Below are 23241 nucleotides of genomic sequence, written 5' to 3'. Positions count from 1 at the left end.
ACTATTTAATCATTTAAGTAAAACAAGTACTAAGTGTATCATTCACATCATATAAGCACAGAATTCTCCTTTTTCCTTGTCTGTATACCACCATTTCTTCTAATGTAGCTCGACAGTAATTTATGGTATGATATTAGATATGTCATCGCTATTCAGGTGTAAGATTCCTGGCTGGTAAAAAATTAAGAGCAAGACTTGTACCAACAAGGACCTACTGTATAGCACAGGGAGCTATACTCAATATTTTGTAGTAACTTATAAGGGAAAAGAATTTGAAAAGGAATATGTATATTCAGTTATATACACATATATATACAACTGAGTCACTGTGCTGTACACCTGAAACTAACATGAGATTGCAAATCAACTATACATTTTAAAAAGAGCACGACTTGCAAGTTGTAAACATTACTCAGTTCCTATCTTACTGAACACAACCCAGCCACACGGCACACATGAATGATTGGATGGAAGTTGGAAAATCAGTTTTTAATTGAGCAGCTGTGTGCCAAGCTAAAACTTCTTTATAGGAGAGGATAACACACACCAGAGAGACAAGTTATCCCTCCTACAGTAAGTCACTGAGAGAGGAAACTGAGTTTACCCCTTTCAGTTTTCATTCCAATCCCAAAGAAAGGCAATGCCAAAGAATGTTTAAACTACCACACAATTGCACTCATCTCACACGCTAGCAAAGTAATGCTGAAAATTCTCCAAGCTAGGCTTCAACAGTACATTAACCAGTGGGAGGAGAGTAGAGGTGAGGGGAGAAAAAACCCAACAAAAAACAGTACATGAACTGAGAATTTCCAGATGTTCAAGTTGGATTTAGAAAAGGTAGAGGAACCAAAGATCAAATTGCCAGCATCCACTGGATCATAGAAAGAGCAAGAGAATTAAAAAAAAAAAATTTACTTCTGCTTCATTGACTACACTAAGGCTTTTGACTATGTGGATAACAACAAACTGTGGAAAATTCTTCAAGAGATGGGAATACCAGACCACCTTACTTGCCTCCTGAGAAATCTGTATTCAGGTCAAGAAGCAACAGTTAGAACTGGACATGGAACAATGGACCAGTCCCAAATTGGGGAAGGTGTATGTCAAGGCTGTATATTGTCACCCTGTTTATTTAACTTATATGCAGAGTACATCATGCAAAATGCCAGGCTGGCTGAAGCACAAGCTGGGATCAAGATTGCTGGGAGAAATATCAATAACCTCAGATATGTAGATAATACCACCTTTATTGCAGAAAGCAAAGAGGAACTAAAAAGCCTCTTGATGAAAGTGAAAGAGGAGAGTGAAAAAGCTGGCTTAAAAGTCAGCATTTAAAAAACTAAGATCATGGCATTCGGTCCCAACACTTCACGGCAAATAGATGGGGAAAAAATGTAAATAGGGACAGATTTTATTTTCTCAGGCTCCAAAATCACTGCAGATGGTGACTGCAGCCATGAAATTAAGACACTTGTTCCTTGGAAGAAAAGCTATGACAAACCTAGACAGCATATTAAAAAGCAGAGACATTACTTTATTGACAAAGATCCGTATAGTCAAAGCTATGGTTTTCCCAGTAGTCATGTATGGATGTTAGAGTTGGACCATAAAGAAAGCTGAGCACCAACGAATTGATGCCATTGAACTGTGGTGCTGGGGAAGACTCTTGAGAGACCCTTGGACTGCAAGGAGATCAAACTAGTCCGTCCTAAAGGAAATCAGTCCTGAATATTCATTGGAAGGACTGATGCTGAAACTGAAGCTCCAATATTTTGGCCACTTGATGTGAAGAACTGACTCATTGGAAAAGACCCTGATACTGGGAAAGATTGAAGGCAGGAGAAGGGGACACAGAGGATGAGATGGTTGGATGGCATCACCGACTCAGTGGACATGAGTTTGAGCAAGCTCCGGGAATTGGTGATAGACAGGGAAGCCTGGCATGTTGCAGTCTGTGGGTTCACAAAGAGTCGGACACAACTGAGCGACTGAACTAAAACTCTTCAGAAGTAGGACACAGCAGAACACTTCCAATAGGTCAAGGCGGGGGAGAATAGGAATTTCATAAGGACATTGAGCAAGTCATGTGCAAGTTAGAAATGTGTGCCAGCTCACCTGGGCATCCTGCTCCTCAAGGTATAAAGATGGTACCATGGTAGTAAACATCTTTGTGATGAGAGCTCTCAAAATGCTTGTCTTTAATCACACCACTCCAATCCCAACTGGTTACCCTCTACTGAGTGTACAGATATAATCCTGGGATCTTCTTTCACCCATCTCCTTGGAAGAGTCCCTCTACCTTTCCCCTGCATTAGATCAGAAGAGTTTATCTTCCAGTAGTTCCTTATGATGCTCAGGAAGTAAATGTTTTTAAGATTTCATTTGACTGAAAATGTCTTTGTTCTGTTTATTCTTAACTGATAATTTGACCACCTGATGAGGCCTAGGTTGTAAACTTCTTGTAAGAATTCTGAAGGTATGGCTCCATTTTTTTTTCTTTCTAGCTTCCAGAAATGATGTTGAATGAGCTGGAAGATATTTTGACTGATTTTTTTTTTTTTTTTAAATATGTTACAGATCTCCCCTCCCTGCGATCTTGCAGGACAGGCTTTGCTGTCACTATATCATAATCATAAACTTACCTCTGCAATCCAGCAGAAGGTGAAGAAAACATGGAACCCAAGGAACTGCAGCAAAAGCACAAAGATTATAGGAGACTGTGAGCAGATGGAGGTAGAGGGTGCTCTCCTGAGCTACAGGAGAAATGGTCTGGGCGTCAAATTTTTGAGTTGTCCATAGTCAGCAATGGTGGTCTTCCTGCTGGTCTTGCTATTATTACTGGACCCAAAATACTCCATGGCTTCCACAATATTCATACTCTTTTTTAAAAAAATTAATTTGGCTGCGCCAGGTCTTAGTTACAGCTCTCAAGACCTTCCATCTTTGCTGTGGTGTGTGGGATGGGCATGTAGGATCTAGTTCCCTGATCAGGGAACCTGGGCCTCCTGAATTGGGAGTGCAGAGTCTTAGCCACTGGACCACTGGTGAAGTCCCTTACTCTCTTTTCACCTTGCCAAAAATCATGTGCTTCCCATCCAACCATTCAGTCTTGGCAGTGCAGAAAAAAACTGGAGATGATGGGCTTATTAAAAATTATGCAGTTCAGCTGAGGTTGAATCTGGAGAGAAGGGAGAGAAAGAATGGAGGAGAATGGAACTTGATGTGACAGAACAGTCATGTCTACCAGGGGAGGGATCTTTCTTGCATACGAAGCCCTTTGGGAATCTGATGTAAATTATACTCTATTAAAAATGCATACATACATATAACAGGATGTGAAGTAGTTCATGGAACCCCTGAAACTATTCATAGATCTTGAACCAGTTAAAAATATTGTGTATAACCTTTCAGATATTTGCCCATATGATAGAAAATCACTTCCTTTTGTATATTACTTAGGAATTTTCCTAAGTAAATTGAGAAAAGTTAGAAGTAGAAATGGAGAGGGTGGGAGAAGGATGCTGTTTCCAGAAAACTAGAACATAGAAAATTCCTAAATCATACAAGGACTTTTCCCTTTGAATGTGGCTAACTTTGAAAAGTATACTACCAACCCATGGTGCTCAGTCATGTTTGACCAAGTCATGTTCAACACATCATAAAATTTTATAAAATTTTTGAAATTAAAATGTAATTAATTCCCCTCCCCATGATAAAGACATACATAGCAAGCTTTATCTTCAACAGTCTTAACATGCTACTGAACTTTTCCTAGGGTTTGGGCTATTGTGATGCATTTTAGATGCTGATTCTAAATCATTTAAGATTTTTAAACTTCACCACTGTACCTTTTTTGGACGTTTTCTAAGTACTTCATACATTTCCCTATTGTCCTTCTCTAATTAAGCAGTCAACAGCTCAGGACCAATGGGCTTCTGACTGAAGCTAAAGACTTGCCAGTTTCAACAAATTTCATATATTCATTTTCCAGTCATTTTTAAGAGCAACATATGAAAATATTTAATACATAAATACTGCCATATAAAAGATGAGTAAAGCTGATGGTATGAGCTCTACCTAATAATATTGAATATTTGATAGATCACAAATGAAACTCCGTATTATTATATATCGAGAAAAAGTATGAGTGTGTTGACACAAAAATTTTGATTTAAAAAAAGTCATATACAAATTATGGACTTTTCTGTAGCTTTAAAACCACTGACCCTTAATATTGTCAATTATACTCTGCCCCAAAAAAAGGACTATACCGTCTGTAGAGTCAAAGCTATCATTTTTCCAGTAGTCATGTATAGATGCAAGAGTTGAACCATAAAGAAGGCCAAGTCCGAAGGAATTGATGCTTTTGAATTGTGGTGCTGGAGATTCTTGAGAGTCCCTTGGACAGCAAGATCAAACCAGTCAATCCTAAAGGAAATCAACCCTGAATATTCATTGGAAGGACTGATGCTGAAGCTCCCAATACTTTGGCCACCTGATGCAAACAGGTGACTCACTGGAAAAGACCCTGATGTTGGGGAAGATTGAGGACAGGAGAAGAGGGCAGCAGCAGAGGAGACAGTTGGATGGGATCACTGACTCAATGAACATGATTTTGAGAAAATTCCAGGAGATGGTAAAGGACAGGGAAGCCTGGTGTGCTAGTCTATGAGGTCACAAAGAGTTGGATGTGACTTAGTGACTGAACAACAAAAAGCACTATTAATATAATAGGTTTGACAAAGTTCTAGGTTTTAATGCTAAACATCTTTTAACTTTTTTCTGGTGGGAGTTCATCTCAGTGATTTGTAAAAGTGATTTGTACAGGAAGACTATGTATCCTTTGATATGTTGCAAATATTTTTTCTGAATTGGTTAGGAATCTTTTATAATTTAATTCTTTACAAGTAGAGGGATAAGAACACACCCATGGTGCTAACTACTGGATTCAAAAATTTGATGACACTTTCTAGCTAAAAAAACTTCAGCAAATTACTTCATCAGAACCTGTCAGTTTGTATATAAGAAGAATATGTAATTCCATAGGCTTTTGTGAGGATCCATTTTTTTTTTAACTCATGTAAGTTTAGTTCATCTACCTAAAGTGCTTACAACAGTGCTCAGCACATACCACGCTTTATGTAACTGTTGCTTACAGTGATGATGATCACAGATAACATATATGGAGCCACTGTATTTCTTTAGTCTTGTTTGGTAATTAAAACTTTGTTTAGAACTACCTCTTGATTTGAAATACTTATATTAATAAACCAAAATTTCCAACTTCTTGTACATGTTGATAACTTTCAGTAAAGATCTCTTGGGTACAAAATATGGTCCCAGTGACTCAAAATTAATTTTATGAAAAAAACATTATTCTAAAGCCATACTAATCTTGGAAATCTAAAGTTCCTTTTTAAGTAGCAAAAACACAAAACAAAACAAACCACCATCATGTTTAAGTTTTTATTTTACTAAAATGTACAAATAGAATACAACTACCCACATTTTATGGTTTCTAAACATATAACCACTGATGGTTTCCAAAAGATGCTGTTCTTCATAGCTAAGACGCCCGATCTGTGAAAGCCCAGCGTACCTTCCTCTCTACCCACCGAGCCAGTCTATTTCAGAAGTCTTGCCGTATGTTTTCTTTGTTTGCCTCTCCGTGTTGCTGCTTCATTTGAAAGAGCTCATTTTCTAATTGTACAATAGTCCTTTCAATCTCATAATTCTTACTGACCAGGGATACCCAGCTAGAAAAGAAAACAGAGGGGAAAATTACCTAAAGCAAAATTTCTCTTCAAGATGTTTATAGTATACACATAACTATACACATTTATAGTACACACATTTTTAACCAGTATATATATATTTAACCATAATACTAACCTTCACTTTTAGCTTTACATTTTCAAAGCTGAGGCACAATTAGGGGGGAAAGTGAGTAAAGGGTATGTATATAAGACCTCTCTGCACTACTTCTTAAATTGCATGTGAACCTACAATTATCTCAAAATAAAAAGTGTAAAAAAAGAACAAATTAGAAAGAGCTGAAGAGATATGAAAAAGTGGTTGAAGTTAGTATTAAATTGAGTTAGAAAAGGATAGAAAATAGGGCAAAGGCAATAGTTAAAAATGATGAAGAAATTTCTACAGCTGCTAAGATAGAATTCCACAGATTCAAAGAATCTTCCCCTTCTCCCAGAAAAAAGTCTCTAGGACAAATGAAACAAACACACATGGACACGCAGAAGATTGTATCAGCTTGAAGAACAGTGTGGAAAGATGCAGTAACAGACTGCTAACATGGGTGAGGGGAAGGTGGAGTAAGGACAACGGTGTGGGTGATGGAGGCAGGGAGATCAGGGAAAGAGCAAGTCAAAAAAGAAAAGAAACGATGAAAAAAATGACTGTATTCAGAGATTTGTACAATTTTGAGTATATGAAGAACAACATTAAAAAACAAAATATATAAACAAAGGGGAAAAACTCCTGAGACATACACAAATGATCAAGAAAGTAAGGAATTTCCCTCCTTTAAGAGTTTAAAAATAGACTTTTTTTCCTTTTAAAAGGTAGAATTCCATTCAGAACAGTAGTAGTGGATGGAAAACAGGGGGCTCTAAAATCAGAATAAACTGGCAGTGGTTCAGTTTTTTGTGTGTAACTCTAACTTCCTTTCAAGCCCATACTTCAGAAACAGGCAGAAGCAGTGAAGACTGGGATTCCAGAAAAGCATTTCTTTGATACTTGTGGCACTCCATTTGAATAGTGTTTGAATCATATTGTTGAATCTTGATCTTAACACGTGGCAAACAATTTAAAAGGTGATGGAATTACAGATACTCACGTTGACTCCATTTCTCTTAATTTAGATCCAGCTGTGAGTTGCATGTTCTTTCGTTGCCAGTTTAAGTCTTGAATATGTTTCCTGAAAAAAAAAAAAAAAAATTTATATAACCCACCTACATTCTAACATAAGACTAAAATCAACAGAAAAGTCTGTAACTAATACGTCTTTAATTGCTTAAGAATGGATAGTCCTTCCTTCCATGTGCTTTTCCTTCTCTCTGATAACTTCTGTTCAGTTTTTGGTGAGTATTCTTTCAGATACTTTCCTGTATGTGTATATGCATACAGAGATTAGGGTGTGTGTGTGTTTTTAATTTAATATAAATCATATTATACATATTATTCTACTACTTTTTCCTTCTAAAAGTATCATTTCAGTAACTGCAAACTTGCAAACTGCAAATGACCCCGGAGAGATGTTTTCAGATCTCAGGTCTATTTCTTTTCAACTCAGGTAGGGCAAACCCAACACTAAACGGTAGACAGAGTGGATTATCAATTATTTACTCTCATATGACCACAGTCCAGTGGTTCCTTTTCCTTCTTATTGTATTTACTAAGGATTCACCTAAACTTCATTCTAAAATAGAAAGAAAAACAATTTACCTTAACTTCTGAAGCTCTTTCTGGGCGTGCTCAATCATATGAACTAGATTTCTAAAAAAGAAAATCAGATTAATGTACATTAAAATCAAATAGTGCTAACTAAAAGTACACTGTCTACTTGACACAAGGCCAAGTTTTTCTGCTAAAAATAAGCCATTATTTTTTGAGCTCCCTGTGCCAAACATCATGTTAGACACTCTACAATACTAACTTAATTCTCACAAGAGTTCTTTGAGGTAGACATCATTATTCCCATTTCACAGGTTAGGACACTATATTCAGATTAAGTAACTTGGTCAAGGTAACATACATGATTCAGTCTCAGAGGTGAATTCAGGTCTTATAAACTCTTGAACCCAAGTTGTTTACTGATAATTCTGATTTCGTGGACTTATATCATGTCTTAAACTGTTATTTCCTTTACATGGAAAAGATGAGGGAATATCTGATGAGTACACTCATTTCATCACTCATGAGTACACCTCCTTTTATCTCTATTTCTTCACCTACATTTAGTGTGTCACTCTCTCCTCCTGTCTACAGCTAACTACAGAGAAGAAAAGAACTGTTGTGGAAGGCTGTAGATTCAGATTCCAGTCCAAATCAGCTCTAACCAGCAGAGGGGAGAAGTTGAGTTATACAGAGTTCCCTGCAATTATCATTAGAGAAATGACTGAAGGGTAGAGTTCAATCTCTCTCTTTTCCTAAACTACAGCTTTACTAAGATATAATTCACATACCCTGTCAACTTCCTTTTAAGACAGTAGAGTCCATTTCAACCATACTGGCTCTGCTATGCTCTTGCTCTAGATTCAGTATTATTTCCGGGCTTTTGTGGCTCAAATTTCCTGCTTCCCTTCTGAGTTAATTCTCCTATCTCTACCAACTGATTTTCAAAAACTAACTATAATTCTATAGAAATTTGGTCTTCAAACAGTGGTGCCTCTCCAGGCTTTCTTTCAGCTCATCCCATTTTGACAATTATTCCACCCTGAAGACAATAAAGCTCAGTACTCTATTCCTGACTTCTGACCGTTAATAGGGAACTTTCCTTTGAATCACCTCTTTCTGGAAGCCCAGCGTATTTGTTGTCTTCTTCCTTCTTCTAGCTTCCCTCTTAAACACACAGGTCCCTCCTCAAGTATTCTGAACGCTGAAACTGACCACACCGTACCATGGGAATCAGAAGACTTGGGGTCTAGTCTCAGCTCTGCCCTAATAGCTATGCTTCCTTGGATGAGTCATTCGATATCACGAGGGCTAAATCTGTTTATTTGTAAAATTAGGGGCTGACCTTGAAGGTTTCCCTTCAGTTTCAAGTAAAGAATTCCCTTCTTATTAATGAAATACTGTTTTTTTAAAGCAGTTCTGCACCAAGACCTACTTAAAACTGAAAAGTTTTCTGCCCAGTATATTGGACATCTGTGAATCCTATCACAAAGAAAGAAAATTTACTTTTGATAAGACATAGTTTAGTTCCTCTGGAGAAACATCCACTGGGTTTGGAGGAGACAAAATAATAGGCAAAAGAAAGCCCGACACTAGAAACTGTTACGCAATTAAATGGAAAACAAGTGATGTGCACAGTGATCTGTACAGTTCCCCAAAAGAGGGAGAGTAACAGAGGCAGAATTTTAATCAGGGAAGAAAAGGAAACAGATTAAAGTCATGCTTTAATCTGTTAATAATAATAATAATTTAATAATAATAATTAAAGTCAACTTGAATAAGTTGAATTTGGGTAGATAAGTTAAAAGGTATTTCAGGAGGAGGTAAAGCCTGAGTAAAGGCTCAGAGGCAGATTTTATGATAGTCACCAAAGAGAGGACTAGACTTTTGCTTTGAATATCATGTTAAATAGCCTGGACCTTGCTTGGTCCACGCTGCCCGTATCGGAGCCCATCGGCCAACCCAGCGTCCACCACTACCACAGCCATGGGAGCACAGGTGGAGACCATCTCTCCCGTAGACGGGCATACCTTCCCGAAGCAGAGCCAGACCTTCGTGGTGCACTACACAGGGATGCTTGATGATGGAAAGAAATTCGATTCCTCCCGGGACAGAAACAAGCCCTTTAAGTTTGTGCTGGGCAAGCAGGAGGTGATCCAAGGCTGGGAAGAAGGGGTTGCCCAGATGAGCATGGGTCAGACAGCCAAGCTGACTATCTCCCCAGACTATGCCTATGGTGCCACTGGGCACCCAGGCATCATCCCACCAAATGCCACTCTCATCTTTGACGTGGAACTTCTAAAACTGGAATGACAGGAGTGGCCTCGGCCCTGAGCTCCCCATTCTTGGATGTGCCACAGAAGGATCTGCCACCTCTAGACACACACAGAGAGTTGGTATGGAGCTCTTCCTGATGTTCCACTACACTCTGTATAAACATCTTCCCAGATTGAATGTGTTCTGTCACTGGCTTTGCTCTTCCCCTTACTCCTTGTATGTGTGTTGACCTGAACCAAATGCCATAAACCTCAAATTACTCAGTTTGTTTTTGTTTTGGGGTGAAGACTGAGTTTCAGTCCTTTGGATCTAAGTTTCCAATTAAGTATTCTGCTAAGTCGCTTCAGTCATGTCCGACTCTGTGCGACCCCATAGACAGCTGCCCACTAGACTCCTCTGTCCCTGGGATTCTCCAGGCAAGAATACTGGAGTGGATTGCCATTTCCTTCTCCAATGCACGAACGTGAAAAGTGAAAGTGGAGTCACTCAGTCGTGCCTGACTCTTAGCGACCACATGGACTGGAGCCTACCAGGCTCCTCCATCCATGGGATTTTCCAGGCAAGAGTATTGGAGTGGGGTGCCACTGCCTTCTCCAGCACAAGTAATGGGTTAATTTTAGACTAGGAATTGGTGTTGGGGTGGGGGGGCGGGGTCCAATAATCTTTATTTTTTTGGATAAAAGTTTTATCTATTATATATTAAACACTCTTGCTGCTCTGCTGCAAAGCCATAGCAGATTCGAGGCGCTTTTGAGGGTCGAATTATTCTCCAAGTTGAGAGATGTCCTCGGGTTGAACTGAAAGCCCTACCCAAAACTGCAGTGGGAAGGGGGAGAGCATTTGCCTCCACTGCCCCACCCTCACCCTCCTCGTAGACCCTCTGCCTTTTGAAAGCAGATTGTTTTCACTGAGATGTTGGACATTGCAGACGTCTGTTCCCTGGGCCAGTAGAGACCTCTGATACCTTCATGGCCTTTGTTTTTTATTTCCATCCTGTGGTTTTTCTAATGAATATCCAAGATTTTTGTAATCACATAGCTATCCAAGCTTTACTTCCTAAATTTTAAGAACTTTAATCGAAAGTTAAATTGAAGGTGCTGTTTGCAGACACTTAACACCCATGAAAGTGCAGCCATCATGACAAATCCTTGAGTGTTGTCTTAAGAAAATGCTGCTGGTCATCACAGCTTCAGCATCTCCTGTTTTTTGATGCTCAGCTCCCCCTGCTAATCTCAGAGTTTCCTGGCTTCTCCTTGCCCCCTCTCCCCTCTTTGCTGTCCTGTGTGGTGATCTGGTGAGAGACATCCCTGCTTACTCCCCCAGCCGACCCCCACCCCCTGCGCTCCTTGCCCCTCTCCCTTCTGTGCTGTCCTGTGTGGTGATCTGGTGAGAGACATCACTGTCTACTCCCCCAGCCGACCCCCACCCCCTGTGCTCCTTGACCCTCTCCCCTCTTTGCTGTCCTGTGATCTGGTGAGAGACATCACTGCCTACTCCCCCAGCCGACCCCCACCCCCTGTGCTCCTTGCCCCCTCTCCCCTCTTTGCTGTCCTGTGTGGTGATCTGGTGAGAGACATCGCTGTCTACTGCCCCAGCCGACCCCCACCCCCTGTGCTTCTTGCCCCGTCTCCCCTCTGTGCTGTCCTGTGTGGTGATCTGGTGAGAGACATCGCTGTCTACTGCCCCAGCCGACCCCCACCCCCTGCGCTTCTTGCTCCGTCTCCCCTCTGTGCTGTCCTGTGTGGTGATCTGGTGAGAGACATGGCTATCTACTCCCGCAGCCGACCCCCACCGGCTGCACCACACATGACTGCAATAAAAGTGCTTTATGCTGGCTTTTCTCAAAAAAAAAAAAAAAAGAAAGAAAAAAATAGCCTGGACCTTAAGTAAAGAATAATTATTAAAGCTTTACAGCTTTAATTATGGAAGCAATGTTCAATCTGAGGCATCTCTTTCTCCTCCGCCCCACATCTATGTTTTCCTCCATTCCTAGAATGTTCTCACTCTCCTCTAAACATCCATGTTTCACCCTTTTCTGAAAACCTTGTACACTGCTGATGGGAATGTAAACTGGTACAGCTACTATGGAAAACAGTATGAAGGTCCCTCAAAAAACTAAAAATAGAACTATTAATACCATATGATACAGCAATTCCACTCCTGGGCATATATCTGAAAACAAAATGAAAATTGTAATTTGAAAAGACACACGCACCCCAATGTTTGTAGCAGCACTATTTACAACAGCCAAAACATGGACGCAACCCAAGTGCCCATCAACAGATGACTGAATTTAGGAGGTGGCATATATGTATACATCAACAATGGAATTACTACTCAGTCAAAAAAAGAAATATTGCCATATGCAGCAATGTGGATGGTGCTAGAGAATACTATGCTTAGTGAAATAAGTCAGAGACAAATACTGTATGATACCACTTATATATGGAATCTCAAAAAATAATACAAATAAAATATACACTCAAAACAGAAACAGACGCACAGATATTGAAAACAAACTTGTGGTTAACAGAGGTGAGGGAAGCGGAGGAGGGACAAATTAGGGATAGGTAACAGATACAAACTATTATATGTAAAGTAGATAAGCAACAAGGGTATACTGTATGGCATGAGGAATTATGCCCATTATCTTGTAATCACCTATGATAATCTGAAAGAATACCAGATCACTATGCCGTACATCTCAAACACAAAACTCAACTGTACTTCAATAATCCCCACCCTCACATCTCTTCCTTGTACAATGGACCTAGTCCTTAACGTCCTTCTCTGGATCTCTGTAGTTTACAGACCACAGTGCACAGTGCAGCACATGCCTCCATACTACCAAAGTGCACTACTTGGTTATATGGGCTAGAATATCTTGCCTCCTCAACTAGATAAAGAAAGCTTCTTGAGAAGAAAAGTCACATTTTCCCACTTTATGAAATACACGTTGTTTTGGATTGATTTGTTCTCTTAAACTTCTTAATTGTCCCAACTCCACTGTTCTTTATTTGCCTTGCAGCATTCACAACAGAAACTGAACTGTTTGCTCTGCAGTTTCTTAAATTCTGGATTTTGCCCACAGATCCTTATGTGACCACAAAAGTTTAATGATGATTCTGAAAACTTGAGAAAAGCTATTTATCATTTTGTGATTTTTGCTTTACTGTTTCAGGAATCATCCTCTAACAAACCGTTTTATGCAGTCATGAGGTTCAATGGCCTTAACCTGTTAATAGAAACGTGGGATTTTAGGGCTCAAAGAAGCTATGGAGATCATCTAACCACTAACTTTTACGAACTGGAAACTGAACTTTAAATACTATAGACAGCAAAACCTAAAGCTAATTATGTGGAAAAGAAACAGGAGTTCAGAAGCACTCTTGTTTCTAGTGTTAATTCTCTATTCACAATCAATTTTCATTATCTGCAGATTCTGTACAAGTGAATTTGCCTATTAACTCAAATTTATTTGTAACCCCCAAATCAATCGTTGCAGAGTTCTGTGATCATTCGTGGATGTGCTCAAAAGCAGCAAAAAAATCAGAGTTGTGGACATGCACATTTCCAGCTAAAGCAGAACAAGGAGATACTCCACCTTCTTGTTCCAGGTCTCATGAAGAGATAACCAGAGGAGAGAGTGTAATTTCCAACTCTGGCAAGCTACTTAACACTTCTCAACTTTGTCTTCTCTTTTATAAAATAAATAAAATACAGAACCTGTCAGGGTGAGTTGTTATAAAGTGTGTAAGATTATCGTCTATATGAGATGTGTATATATATATACACATGTATGAAATGGTTCAGTATTTGCTAATTCAGTATTCAAGGCCACTTTAAAAAGCAGAAAGCGCAACTAATGAGAGCTGACTGTTATAAGCAACCCCTCACATTAAGGATTATAGTCTACTACCAAGCTGTTTTGTAAATCAGACCTCAGAACTTGCTATTGCAATGTTACACAATATATGTGTTAGGTTTAGGTCCCCTTAAACAGGTGGGATGGGTTAAAAAAAAAAAGGTTTCTTACTCATTATACACTTTCCAGGCATTGCATCCATGCTGGGACATTAGTTCCAGATTCTCAATTCGAACTGCCTGATGCTCTAACTGTGCCATAGAATTGTTTACGCACTCTTGCCATGCAGTGATGTCATTTTTCTGACCAGAGGAAGGGGCTGGAAGTTCATATCTGAAATTAAACAACAATGAAATAAAACCACATATTCCTCCAAATCTTTCTCTCTACTCCCAACAGAATGCCTCATAGGTCTACGAACACTGTAAAAACAGAAGACTGGAAAAATAAAAGCCAACCAGAAGACTGAAGATAACATGTAGACCTTGCAATAATAAGAAGCCTATTTATCCTAAGAATCAATTTACAAGTAAGATTTAGCATTATGATATACAGTAACAAAAAACTGTTCACTTCAATGTGAAATGATACAATAAGCCACAGTATACATTCACATAAAGGGCTGTTATGTTAGCTATTAAATGTTACTAAAGAATACTTAGAATATTAAAATTGTTTGCAATACATTAAGGGAAAAAATCAGGATATGAAAAACTATGCTATCATTTTGTAAAACACACCTACATCTATCCACCCTCCTACCCACATATCTACACCCCCTAGAGAAAAAGATGGCAAAAGTATATAATGATTTTTACATTTCACACTCAGTCTTTTCTCTATTTTTAATAATACCCAGTCCTTCAAAACTGCCAATAGAGCCAGCAACATACACTCTTCATAAACCCCAGCTCATTACTGAGTTGCTACAAACTAACCTTCAATTTCCATTTTGTTATTTTTATTAGATACTGTAAAAACTTCACATCATTCCTATGAAAAATTGAGGGACATGCAGCTGGGACTAAGAAGTGATAAACCATTTTCTTTTTTTTTTTAAAGCAAACTTTACACATGCATCATAAATGTAGCATTTTGAGAACTTCAGGTCATAACCCACAGTAAGAAATATTTTACACTGTGACACAGTATACAAATACACATAACTGAACGGAAGTTTCACAAAGCAGTACTTAACTTGACATGCAATGCATTCTGATATTTTTTATCTTCCTTAAAAAAAGTGCTATGATGTCTTACTAAACTTGACAATCAACTGCTTAATGGATTATAACCTACTTATGGGTTTAAAATATGCTGTTATGAAAGAGCTACTATTGTGAAAACCTTTAGAGCAGAAGCACCTAGAAATGTGAGAACTAAGGAATCTTGGAAGTTTTTCTGCTTTTATCATGTCAGGCCAGATAGGAAATGGAGCACAAGAAAAGAAGAAATCTGGTCCTTTGGTTCTATAGGCTCAAATCCCTTATAATCTGTACATATACTGAGAGGATAACTCCACTGTTCATGTGGCCCTCTCCACTCTGACAGATTATATATTGATTCTCATCATTTCAGAGTTATCTTAGAGCTGAAGGGACCTCAGATGGTAAGCAACCGAATTCTCCATTTTAGAGAAAGTAACAAAAGAATGTTTGGGGTTTTTTCCCTGAGGAAGGAGAAACAGTTTTGTAGTACAGTGGTACGGGAAGGGAGACAGTAGAACCAAAGTCAAACTATGCAGGCACTCTGAGTTTACTAACACTGTCTGTGTAAGAGTGAAGCACTACATGTCTAATCAGGAACATGTCCTTGGGAGTTCTTAAACATGAACTTAATTATAATTTTCCATTCTCTTGTTATTGGATTTTAAAAGAGTTTATATTTTAATGATGGTGGACAGAACATTTTTGAACATTAACAAAAGATTATATAAACCATGAGTGTAACTATTATATGAAAAAACATGTATTAATACAAAAGCAGACAAGTTTTTTTTCCTTTTCCACATTTGAACATGGCTACAGAAGTTATCAATAACCTCAGATATGCAGATAACACCACACTTATGGCAGAAAGCAAAGAACTAAAGAGCTTCTCAATGAAAGTGAATGAGGAGAATGAAAAAGTTGGATTGAAACTCAACATTCAGAAAACTAAGATCATGGCATCCGGTCCCATCACTTCATGGCAAATAGTGGGGAAACAGTGGAAACAGTGACAGACTTTATTTTTTGGGGCTCCAAAATTACTGCAGATGGTGACTGCAGCCATGAAATTAAAAGACACTTGCTCCTTGGAAGAAAAGTTATGACAAACCTAGACAGCTTATTAAAAAGCAGAGACATTACTCTGCCAACAAAGGTCCGTCTAGTCAAAGCAATGGTTTTTCCAGTAGTCATGTATGGATGTGAGAGTTGGACTATAAAGAAAGCAGAGCACCAGAGAATTGATGCTTTTGAACTGTGGTGTTGGAGAAGACTCTTGAGAGTCCCTTGGACTGCAAGGAGATCCAACTAGTTCATCCTAAAGGAAATCAATCCTGAATATTCATGGGAAGGACTGATGCTGAAGCTGAAACTCCAATATTTAGGCCACCTTATGTGAAGAACTGACTCATTGGAAAAGACCCTGATGCTGGGAAAGATTGAAGGTGGGAGGAGATGGGGACGAAAGAGGATGAGATGGTTGGATGGCATCACCAACTTAAAATGGACTTGAGTTTGAGTAAACTCCAGGAGCTGGTGACGGACAGGGAGGCCTGGTGTGCTGCAGTCAATGGGTTGCAAAGAGTCGGACACGACTGAGAGACTGAATTGAACTGAACTGACAGAAGTTTTACTAATAAATTAAAATTAAAGAATGATCTGAGCCCAGCTGAACCAAGAATAGGACTTACCGTTTCATACTGAGCAATTCAATTGGTTGTCGAGCAGCCAATCTTTCAAATTCATTTCTCATTATGTCTGTCTGACATATAAATTGAAGAAAGAATTATTTCCCAAACCATATCAACAAACAAATTAAAAACCACCAAACAAACAATGGATCTAACCTACTTAAATATTTATACTTTACTACTACCTATTATAATAGATCACCCCCCACCCCCAACTCTTCTCTGGAGTCACTGCTCTCTAGAATGTGAAAAGTACACAGGCATACACCCATTTCATATGGAAAGGGGCCCTCAAAGAAAAGCCGTTTTTGTTGTTTAATCACTAAGTCGTGCCTGACTTTTTTGTGACCCCATGGACTATAGCCCTCTAGTCTTCTCTGTCCATACAATTTTCCAGGCAAGAATACTGGAGTGGGTTGCCATTTCCTCTAGGGGATCTTCCCGACCCAAGGATGGAACATGTCTCCTGCATTGGCAGATGGATTCCTTACCCCTGAGCCACCTGAGAAGCCTCTAACAATCTTACTATTTTCAAAAAAATGTGGTATAGTTCTACCTCTTTAGGTCCAATGTTTTAGTCAACATTCTATTTCATTTAGACTGAAAAGTAAGCTAAAAAGGTGTTCTAGAAGTCCATATTCACTGTTTAAAAGTTCTGCATTAAATATGTCTTCGTTGGAGAAAGCCTTTTCTGGACTACTGCTGAGCTTCACATAACTCTAAGAAAATATGGTTATTTAGTTTCCAGTAGAGACTAAGGCATTCTAGATAGAACCCTATGCACAGTGACAGAGTAAAAATTAACAATTAGGTAAGAAAGAAACTACAAATGTACAGTACAAGCTGTCCTCAGCTGTGTAACATCAGAGCCCTTACCTAACTCGTGACAAGTGACAGACCTGAACTTTTAACTTAACTCTCTTCAAAGCCCGAGGCAGCACTCACAGGGCTAAGTTATAAAAGAAATTCTAGGCATGAATGGCATACATTAAGCATTCATTAAACTGGCTTAGAAGCTCTTCATACATTCAGTGATAAATATTTGAGTGCCTATATTCTGTTTTACGTGATGAAAATACAGTGGTGAAGAAGATGAAAAAGATCCCTGTTCATGGAGCATTCTCATCTCAGTTTAGACAGGCCTTCCTCAATCAAACTATCTGAAGCAATCACCTAGTAACTCTACATCATATTATTACTTTCTTTCTCTGTATAGCTTTATCAACAATTTGATATTTTCTGATTTATCTGTCTCCACACTCTCGAATGTAAACTCTTGTTCTCTAATAATTTGTGAAGAACCAATCTTCAGAAATAGTTGTTAAATGAACTAATGAAAGAGCAGTTTCAAAGGCAGTTTGAGGAGTGCTTAAGGTCTTGGGCAAATTACTTAGCCTAAGCTCCAGTTTTCCCATCTAAAAAATAGGGATGTTAAACATATATAGTTTACACAGTTTTTTTAGGACTGAGATAGTGAGCACAGTATACTATTAGCTCCCACTATAAAAAGCGCTAAATAATCAGTATACTAATTATAAAGATAGGAAGACAGAAATAATCAGTATACTAACTATAAACATAGGAAGCACAGGTTGTATCTAAGAGAGCTAAACATAAAACTGGCTCAAGTATTTAAGTTTGTGACTGAATGCAATTATCTGAAACTTTCAGAAATCAAGCTAATAAGGACTCATTACTGTCCTTAGTTCTTAATGTGCTAACACCTATATTTGGGTAACAACATTTAGAAAAAATCATGGGAAAACAAGCGTGCCAGTAGGAACATTTCTCTCCTACTTAAAACTTAACCATTATTTTTTTGAGTCGGTGATGCTATCCAACCATCTTATCCTCTGCCGCCCACTTCTCACCAACTCAATGACACGAGTTTGAGCCAGCTCTGGGAGATAGTGAAGGACAGGGAGGCCTTGGTGCGCCGCAGTCCATGGGGTCTCAGACACTCCTACGCGACTAAACAACAATTAAGACCCTAAACAGTATTTTGGATGGGCTTCCTTTGTAGCTCAGTTGGTAAAGAATCTGCCTGCAGTACAGAAGACTCAGGTTCGATTCCTGGGTTGGGAAGATCCCCTGGAGAAGGAAATGGCAACCCCACTCCAGTATTCTTGCTCAGAGAATCCCATGGACAGAGAAGTCTGGCCGGCTACATACAGCCCATGGGGTCGCAAAGTGCCGGACACGACTTAGCGACTAAGCTACCACCCACAGTATTTTGGTTGCACTTCTAGGCTGAACATCCAAACGGTTCGATATGGTTCACTTAGATATTATTTGTCTCTACAATCAACGACATACATTCAGTAAATATTTAGGCTTTGAAACAAAGGCCGCAATCCTGTGGCGCTCAGAAGCTTAGGTAATTAGGCTTTTGTGTATTTAAAAAAAAAAGCCTAGATCACTTGTTTTATACTTAGAGGAAGAGGATACCTTTGAGAATTTACGCAAAAAACCTATCTTGGAAAGACGTAACACTAATTTTTGTATTGTTAGGTCAGTCTGCGGAGCTCTAGGAAGTCTTGTGGGTCTCAGAACTCTGGAGAGGCTTATCTATGCAGCTATTTTCAACTGACTGACAATACTGACAACAGGGTAAGTAGTAGTGAAGCAAGTAACACTTAGCTGGAATTTACAATTCACTTTTAAGTGGCAAAGGCTCTCGATCCAAAAGGGTTCACTGTGCGCTGGGCTCAAAACATCACACTTACCTCAAAAGCAGAATAATCCGGGGCCGTCAGGTAGCTTAGATAGTTCTTCGTAGGTCGGTATCTGCGAGTTTCCTCTTCCACCAACGCCGCAGCCTAAGGACGAGAAGGGGCCAGGGTAGGAGCAGCAAATTGTTAGGCGCTTCTTCCGGCACTATGGGCCAGCAAGCGCTGGGCCAGTTACACAAAATCCCGAACTTACCGCTTCGCGAACACCAGGCGCTTCATAACCCTGATCAAAATACGGCAGCGCATCCACCACAACCTCCCCAGCTACCAAACCAGTACCCGCCATCCTTAAGTTCACTGGCGTTTTCTAAGTCTGCGCGGGCTCAGGTTCACTTCAATACTCCAGTGCCCGACGCTAACGTAATCACGTCACCTGCGCCCGACACTAACGTAACGACGTCACTCGTGCATCTGCTTTGGTGCACGCCCAGTTGTTAATTCAGAGGGCACGCCCGCTAGAAATTGCTCGGCCATTTTTTGTTTTGGTCGGATATGACGTCACTTCGTGGTTTCCCAGAGTCCCCGTTGCGTCGGTTTCCTGTCCCCGCTTGCTCCATCTTTTTTGTCGTCGACTGGCAGCGAAGTGCGGAGGATTTGGGGCTTTCGGTTTCGACCAGGATTCGAGTATCTGGAAGTGGAATCCTTTAAAATTTTTGGAGGAACTGGCTGCAGGATTTGGCGGGGAGAAAGATACTGGGTTCCCACCTCGGCATTAACTCCCCTACCCTTCCACCTTCTTCCCTTAAACTTCTTTCCCTTTGCAGTTCCTTCCTGTATTCCCATTATTCGTTGTTCTCGGCGTCCTGAGAAGCTTTGCAGTGAATAAATGCAGGGAGTGGGCTCTAGTCTGCGGTTAAAATTGCGAGGCTTTAGGCCTGCAGAAGGAAATGAACCTGATCTCCCCGCCCCAGGGCGAGATGGGTGACTGCACATTAATCCCATGTTTTAAAAAGGCTTAATTTTTGCCTTCAGGGCGTGTCTAAAATCCAGTCATTTTGCCTTTACATCTTTCGGATACCTGTGGCGGATTCATTTTGATATTTGGCAAAACTAATACAATTATGTAAAGTTTAAAAATAAAATAAAATTAGAGAAAATTAGAGAAAAAAAAAAAAAAAGAAGAGCTCTTCTCATTGCCTCCAACCATTCCTGCTATTGCTGATGCTCTTCTGGTCCCTGGCTTCTAGTTCCCTTCGACCAAGCAGGGAAAGACCAAGTAATGTAGCAGCAGTATACCCTGTGCCGGTGTGCAAATCTAGACCCGGACTTCGCCAAGAGCTTGAAAATGTTGGCCACGGTTATCAGGCTTGGTTACTTTAGGACTGTTTATCCTTTACCTACCTTTAGATAAGTGTGTTAGCTTTCGATTTAAATGAAGTAAAACATCTTTACAACTTAAGCAATTTTATTTTAAATTCTCCAAGAGCTCCATGGTATTTTTTTGTGTTTATTCATTAAAAGATCTGTGAACAATATTTTATACAAATCTTGAGCGATTATCTTACAAACATGTCCAGAATTCGTAATTCTTTACAAAAACAAAACAAAACAGACTTAAGGAAGCAGCTTCAGATGGGAGGGATAAAAATAAGACTCCCATCCCTGAAGTAAAGGGCTCCTCACAGAGGGATAAACACTCAATTCCCAGTTACTGATTGTTCCCTCAGGGTGGGAGTGTCAGAAGAGACCAAATGGGGAAATGTCTGGTAAAAGTCCCACTGGGGTAAGCTGCTTAATAAACATTTATTTTTTTTAAGACACGGGCTCAGTTCTATTTTTCTGGACCCACATCTATAGGAATTGTATTAGACAGCACCCATCTTACATGTTGTCTGCTTCAGATCCATCCACACACACCTGAATGGGTTGTAATGACAATACTGCAAAAGTCAGTAAGTTGTATCATAACACAACGATGTTTTAAGTTTGAATATTTTTTATGCAGTTAAAGCCATCAGCAGGAGTTGAAGAAAACAAACTGACACTTGCTATAACATTTATCAATTAAAATTACACCATGGCTGACAAATTTCTCTTTCAAATCACTGCTACTACTTTAGATATTAAAAGTTGGGGTGATTATGTGGTGTGTGCCCAGGAAATGTCCATATTCTGAGTCCAATTTAGAGAAAAAGTCCAACATTTCTAGAAGAACCAAGAAAAGAGTCTCAGCTGGACACCTGTAGCATGAAGTCCTGTATCCTCAGAGCTGCAAGTTGGCTCTGGCGCACTTCAGCTTAAAGCAAAAAACAAAACAAAAAAACCTTTTCCAATAGCTATAATCCCACAGAGCCCAATTTTCCATCTGTAGGAATAACCAGTTTTGTTTTAAAAAAATGAATGGTCCTGGCTTCAGTTTAAAGTTATTTAAACTCTGAATTCCACTTTCTTCATCAATGAAATGAGAGATGCAAACAGTTGATTTAAAGAGTAAATTAAAGATGACATACACACACGTACCATTCACGGCACAAGATGGACCCTGAAAAAGAAGGTAGTTTTCATGCCCTTGAGACAAAATTTTCCTATTAGTTATATATTTTTTCTCTTTTGGTCATGTCACACAGCACGTGGGATCTTAGCTCTCTGACCAGGGATGGAAACTGTCCCCTGCAGTGGAAGTGTGGAGTCTTATGCACTGAACCACCAGGGAAGTCCCCCTATTAGCTATAATTTCCCAATGTTTAATGTCGATACATGAGGGACAAGCTACCCAAGTGCCACACAATGTGGAAGGAATGTTGTAGGGTATCTATTTTTATAAGATACTCAACAACAGTGTTAATAAATAGGACTTCCATGTGAGATTCCCCTAGCTTTAAACACTTCCCCCCCGCCCCGCCCCTCAAAAAAGAGATGAGTATATTCCTTAAACAGCCCATAGGTTTAAAGCTGCCATGGTATTTCAGTGATGAGAATTACATGTGAAGGGCTTGTGTCCTCGACTTGTATCATGCCTCCCTAGTACCTTAAATGCAGCACTTTTCTCACTGTGCTCGACTTTGAGCTGTTTTAAAAAATGCAACACCATGTCCTTCTCTTGTAAAAGACAAGTGTCTTCATAGGCTAAACTCAAAACACAAAGAATGAGCCAAGACTCAAAAGGCCACTTGAAAAAATCTGGAGGCAGACAGAGTAAAGGAAGTATAGGTTCCAGACTACTCCCAACAATTCTCCAGTGGTTACTACAGCAGCAACAGGAGAATCCTCCTCCAAGAACCTGGCCCACTCTGTAACCTTTCAACATTTTGTAGAATACTTCAGGGCATCCTGACTCTTGGAAAAATAGTTTCTTTGGCGGTTTCTGTTCTATTCAGGATGGAGGCAGTCAAGATTTCATTTCTTCTGCAGAAATTTCATTTTACTTCCTAAAGGAAAAAAAGAGTGAACTCTCATTAGTTCATTTTTATTTAGGATACATTATTTGATGCAAGGGATTAAACCTAGTCATTCAGAACAGCCCAGGAGTAAGCTGCCATCTCAAGTTATCAGTTGATGTGTTTAACCACCAAAAAACCTAAACCAAACATACACACACAGAACCCCCAAACGTCTATTTGTAGACATAGAAGGAAACTCAGACATTATCTAATCCTGCCATTTTCAAATCTGACTGCAGGTTAAAATTGCTTTTCCTGCTCTCCAGAGATTTCCTGGAGCCTGGTGAGGGGTGGGAGTGGATTTTATTAATTTTTTTTTTGCCGCACCATGCAGCCTGCAGTGTGGGATCTTAGTTTCCCGAGAAGGGATTGAATCATGCCAATTGCAGTGGAGGCTCCAAGTTCTAACCACAGGACCTCCAGGGAATTCCCTGAATTTTCATTTAAGTTCTCCAGAGAGTCTAATATTGTAGTCACAGCTGAAAACCACTGATCTAATCTAACACTGTGGTATAAAGATAAAGTAACAGCCCTAGGCATAATTTGAAGTGTAAAATTAGAGACTTGCAGGAAATCCTCTTTTGCTTCAGATGCCCTTAACCAGGTATTTTTAACCTGGAGTGCATGGATGGGCTTCAAGGGGGTCCATGAACACCCTAAAAGTATATGCAAAATGTG

General features: G+C 39.5%; 2 protein-coding genes and 1 pseudogene across 3 annotated transcripts in view; 1 reads left to right on the top strand and 2 right to left on the bottom strand.

Moving 5' to 3' along the window:
- Nucleotides 1–5452: 5452 nt before the first annotated feature.
- On the bottom strand, nucleotides 5453–19622 carry BCAS2 (BCAS2 pre-mRNA processing factor). The gene is made up of 7 exons (XM_005887109.3): nucleotides 19377–19622; nucleotides 19178–19270; nucleotides 16452–16522; nucleotides 13724–13885; nucleotides 7462–7512; nucleotides 6854–6934; nucleotides 5453–5756 (listed from the first exon to the last, which is right to left on the bottom strand). The coding sequence occupies exons 1-7, from the start codon at nucleotides 19467–19469 to the stop codon at nucleotides 5630–5632; spliced, it is 678 nt and encodes a 225-aa protein (XP_005887171.1). The 5' UTR covers nucleotides 19470–19622; the 3' UTR covers nucleotides 5453–5629.
- LOC138987209 (peptidyl-prolyl cis-trans isomerase FKBP1A pseudogene) lies at nucleotides 8611–10987 on the top strand (annotated as a pseudogene).
- Nucleotides 19623–20352: 730 nt separating the features above from the next.
- DENND2C (DENN domain containing 2C) overlaps nucleotides 20353–23241 on the bottom strand; it is a 93524-nt gene continuing 90635 nt past the window's right edge. The window contains exon 19 of one of the 2 annotated variants that reach the window (XM_005887110.3): nucleotides 20353–22551. In XM_005887110.3, coding sequence (XP_005887172.3) covers nucleotides 22520–22551 — 32 coding nt within the window. In that variant the 3' untranslated portion in view covers nucleotides 20353–22519. The remainder of the gene's footprint in view (nucleotides 22552–23241) is intronic. The other variant, XM_070367446.1, reaches the window with a different exon arrangement.

The sequence above is a fragment of the Bos mutus genome, chromosome 3 (assembly GCF_027580195.1).
Source record: "Bos mutus isolate GX-2022 chromosome 3, NWIPB_WYAK_1.1, whole genome shotgun sequence".
Classification (NCBI taxonomy): Eukaryota; Metazoa; Chordata; class Mammalia; order Artiodactyla; family Bovidae; genus Bos; species Bos mutus.
The sequence above is the reverse complement of the archived record's forward strand: the minus strand, read 5'-3'. Positions and strand labels throughout refer to the sequence as shown.

What these genes read in the sequence shown, in the direction of transcription:
- BCAS2 (XM_005887109.3), bottom strand. Translation starts at nt 19,469, where the DNA reads ATGGCGGGTACTGGTTTGGTAGCTGGGGAGGTTGTGGTGGATGCGCTG. An exon ending in CGGATTATTCTGCTTTTGAG is followed by an intron (nt 16,523 to 19,177) that starts GTAAGTGTGATG and finishes TTTATATGTCAG; the next exon opens with ACAGACATAATGAGAAATGA. An exon ending in AAAGAGCTTCAGAAGTTAAG is followed by an intron (nt 6,935 to 7,461) that starts GTAAATTGTTTT and finishes TTTTTTTTTCAG; the next exon opens with GAAACATATTCAAGACTTAA.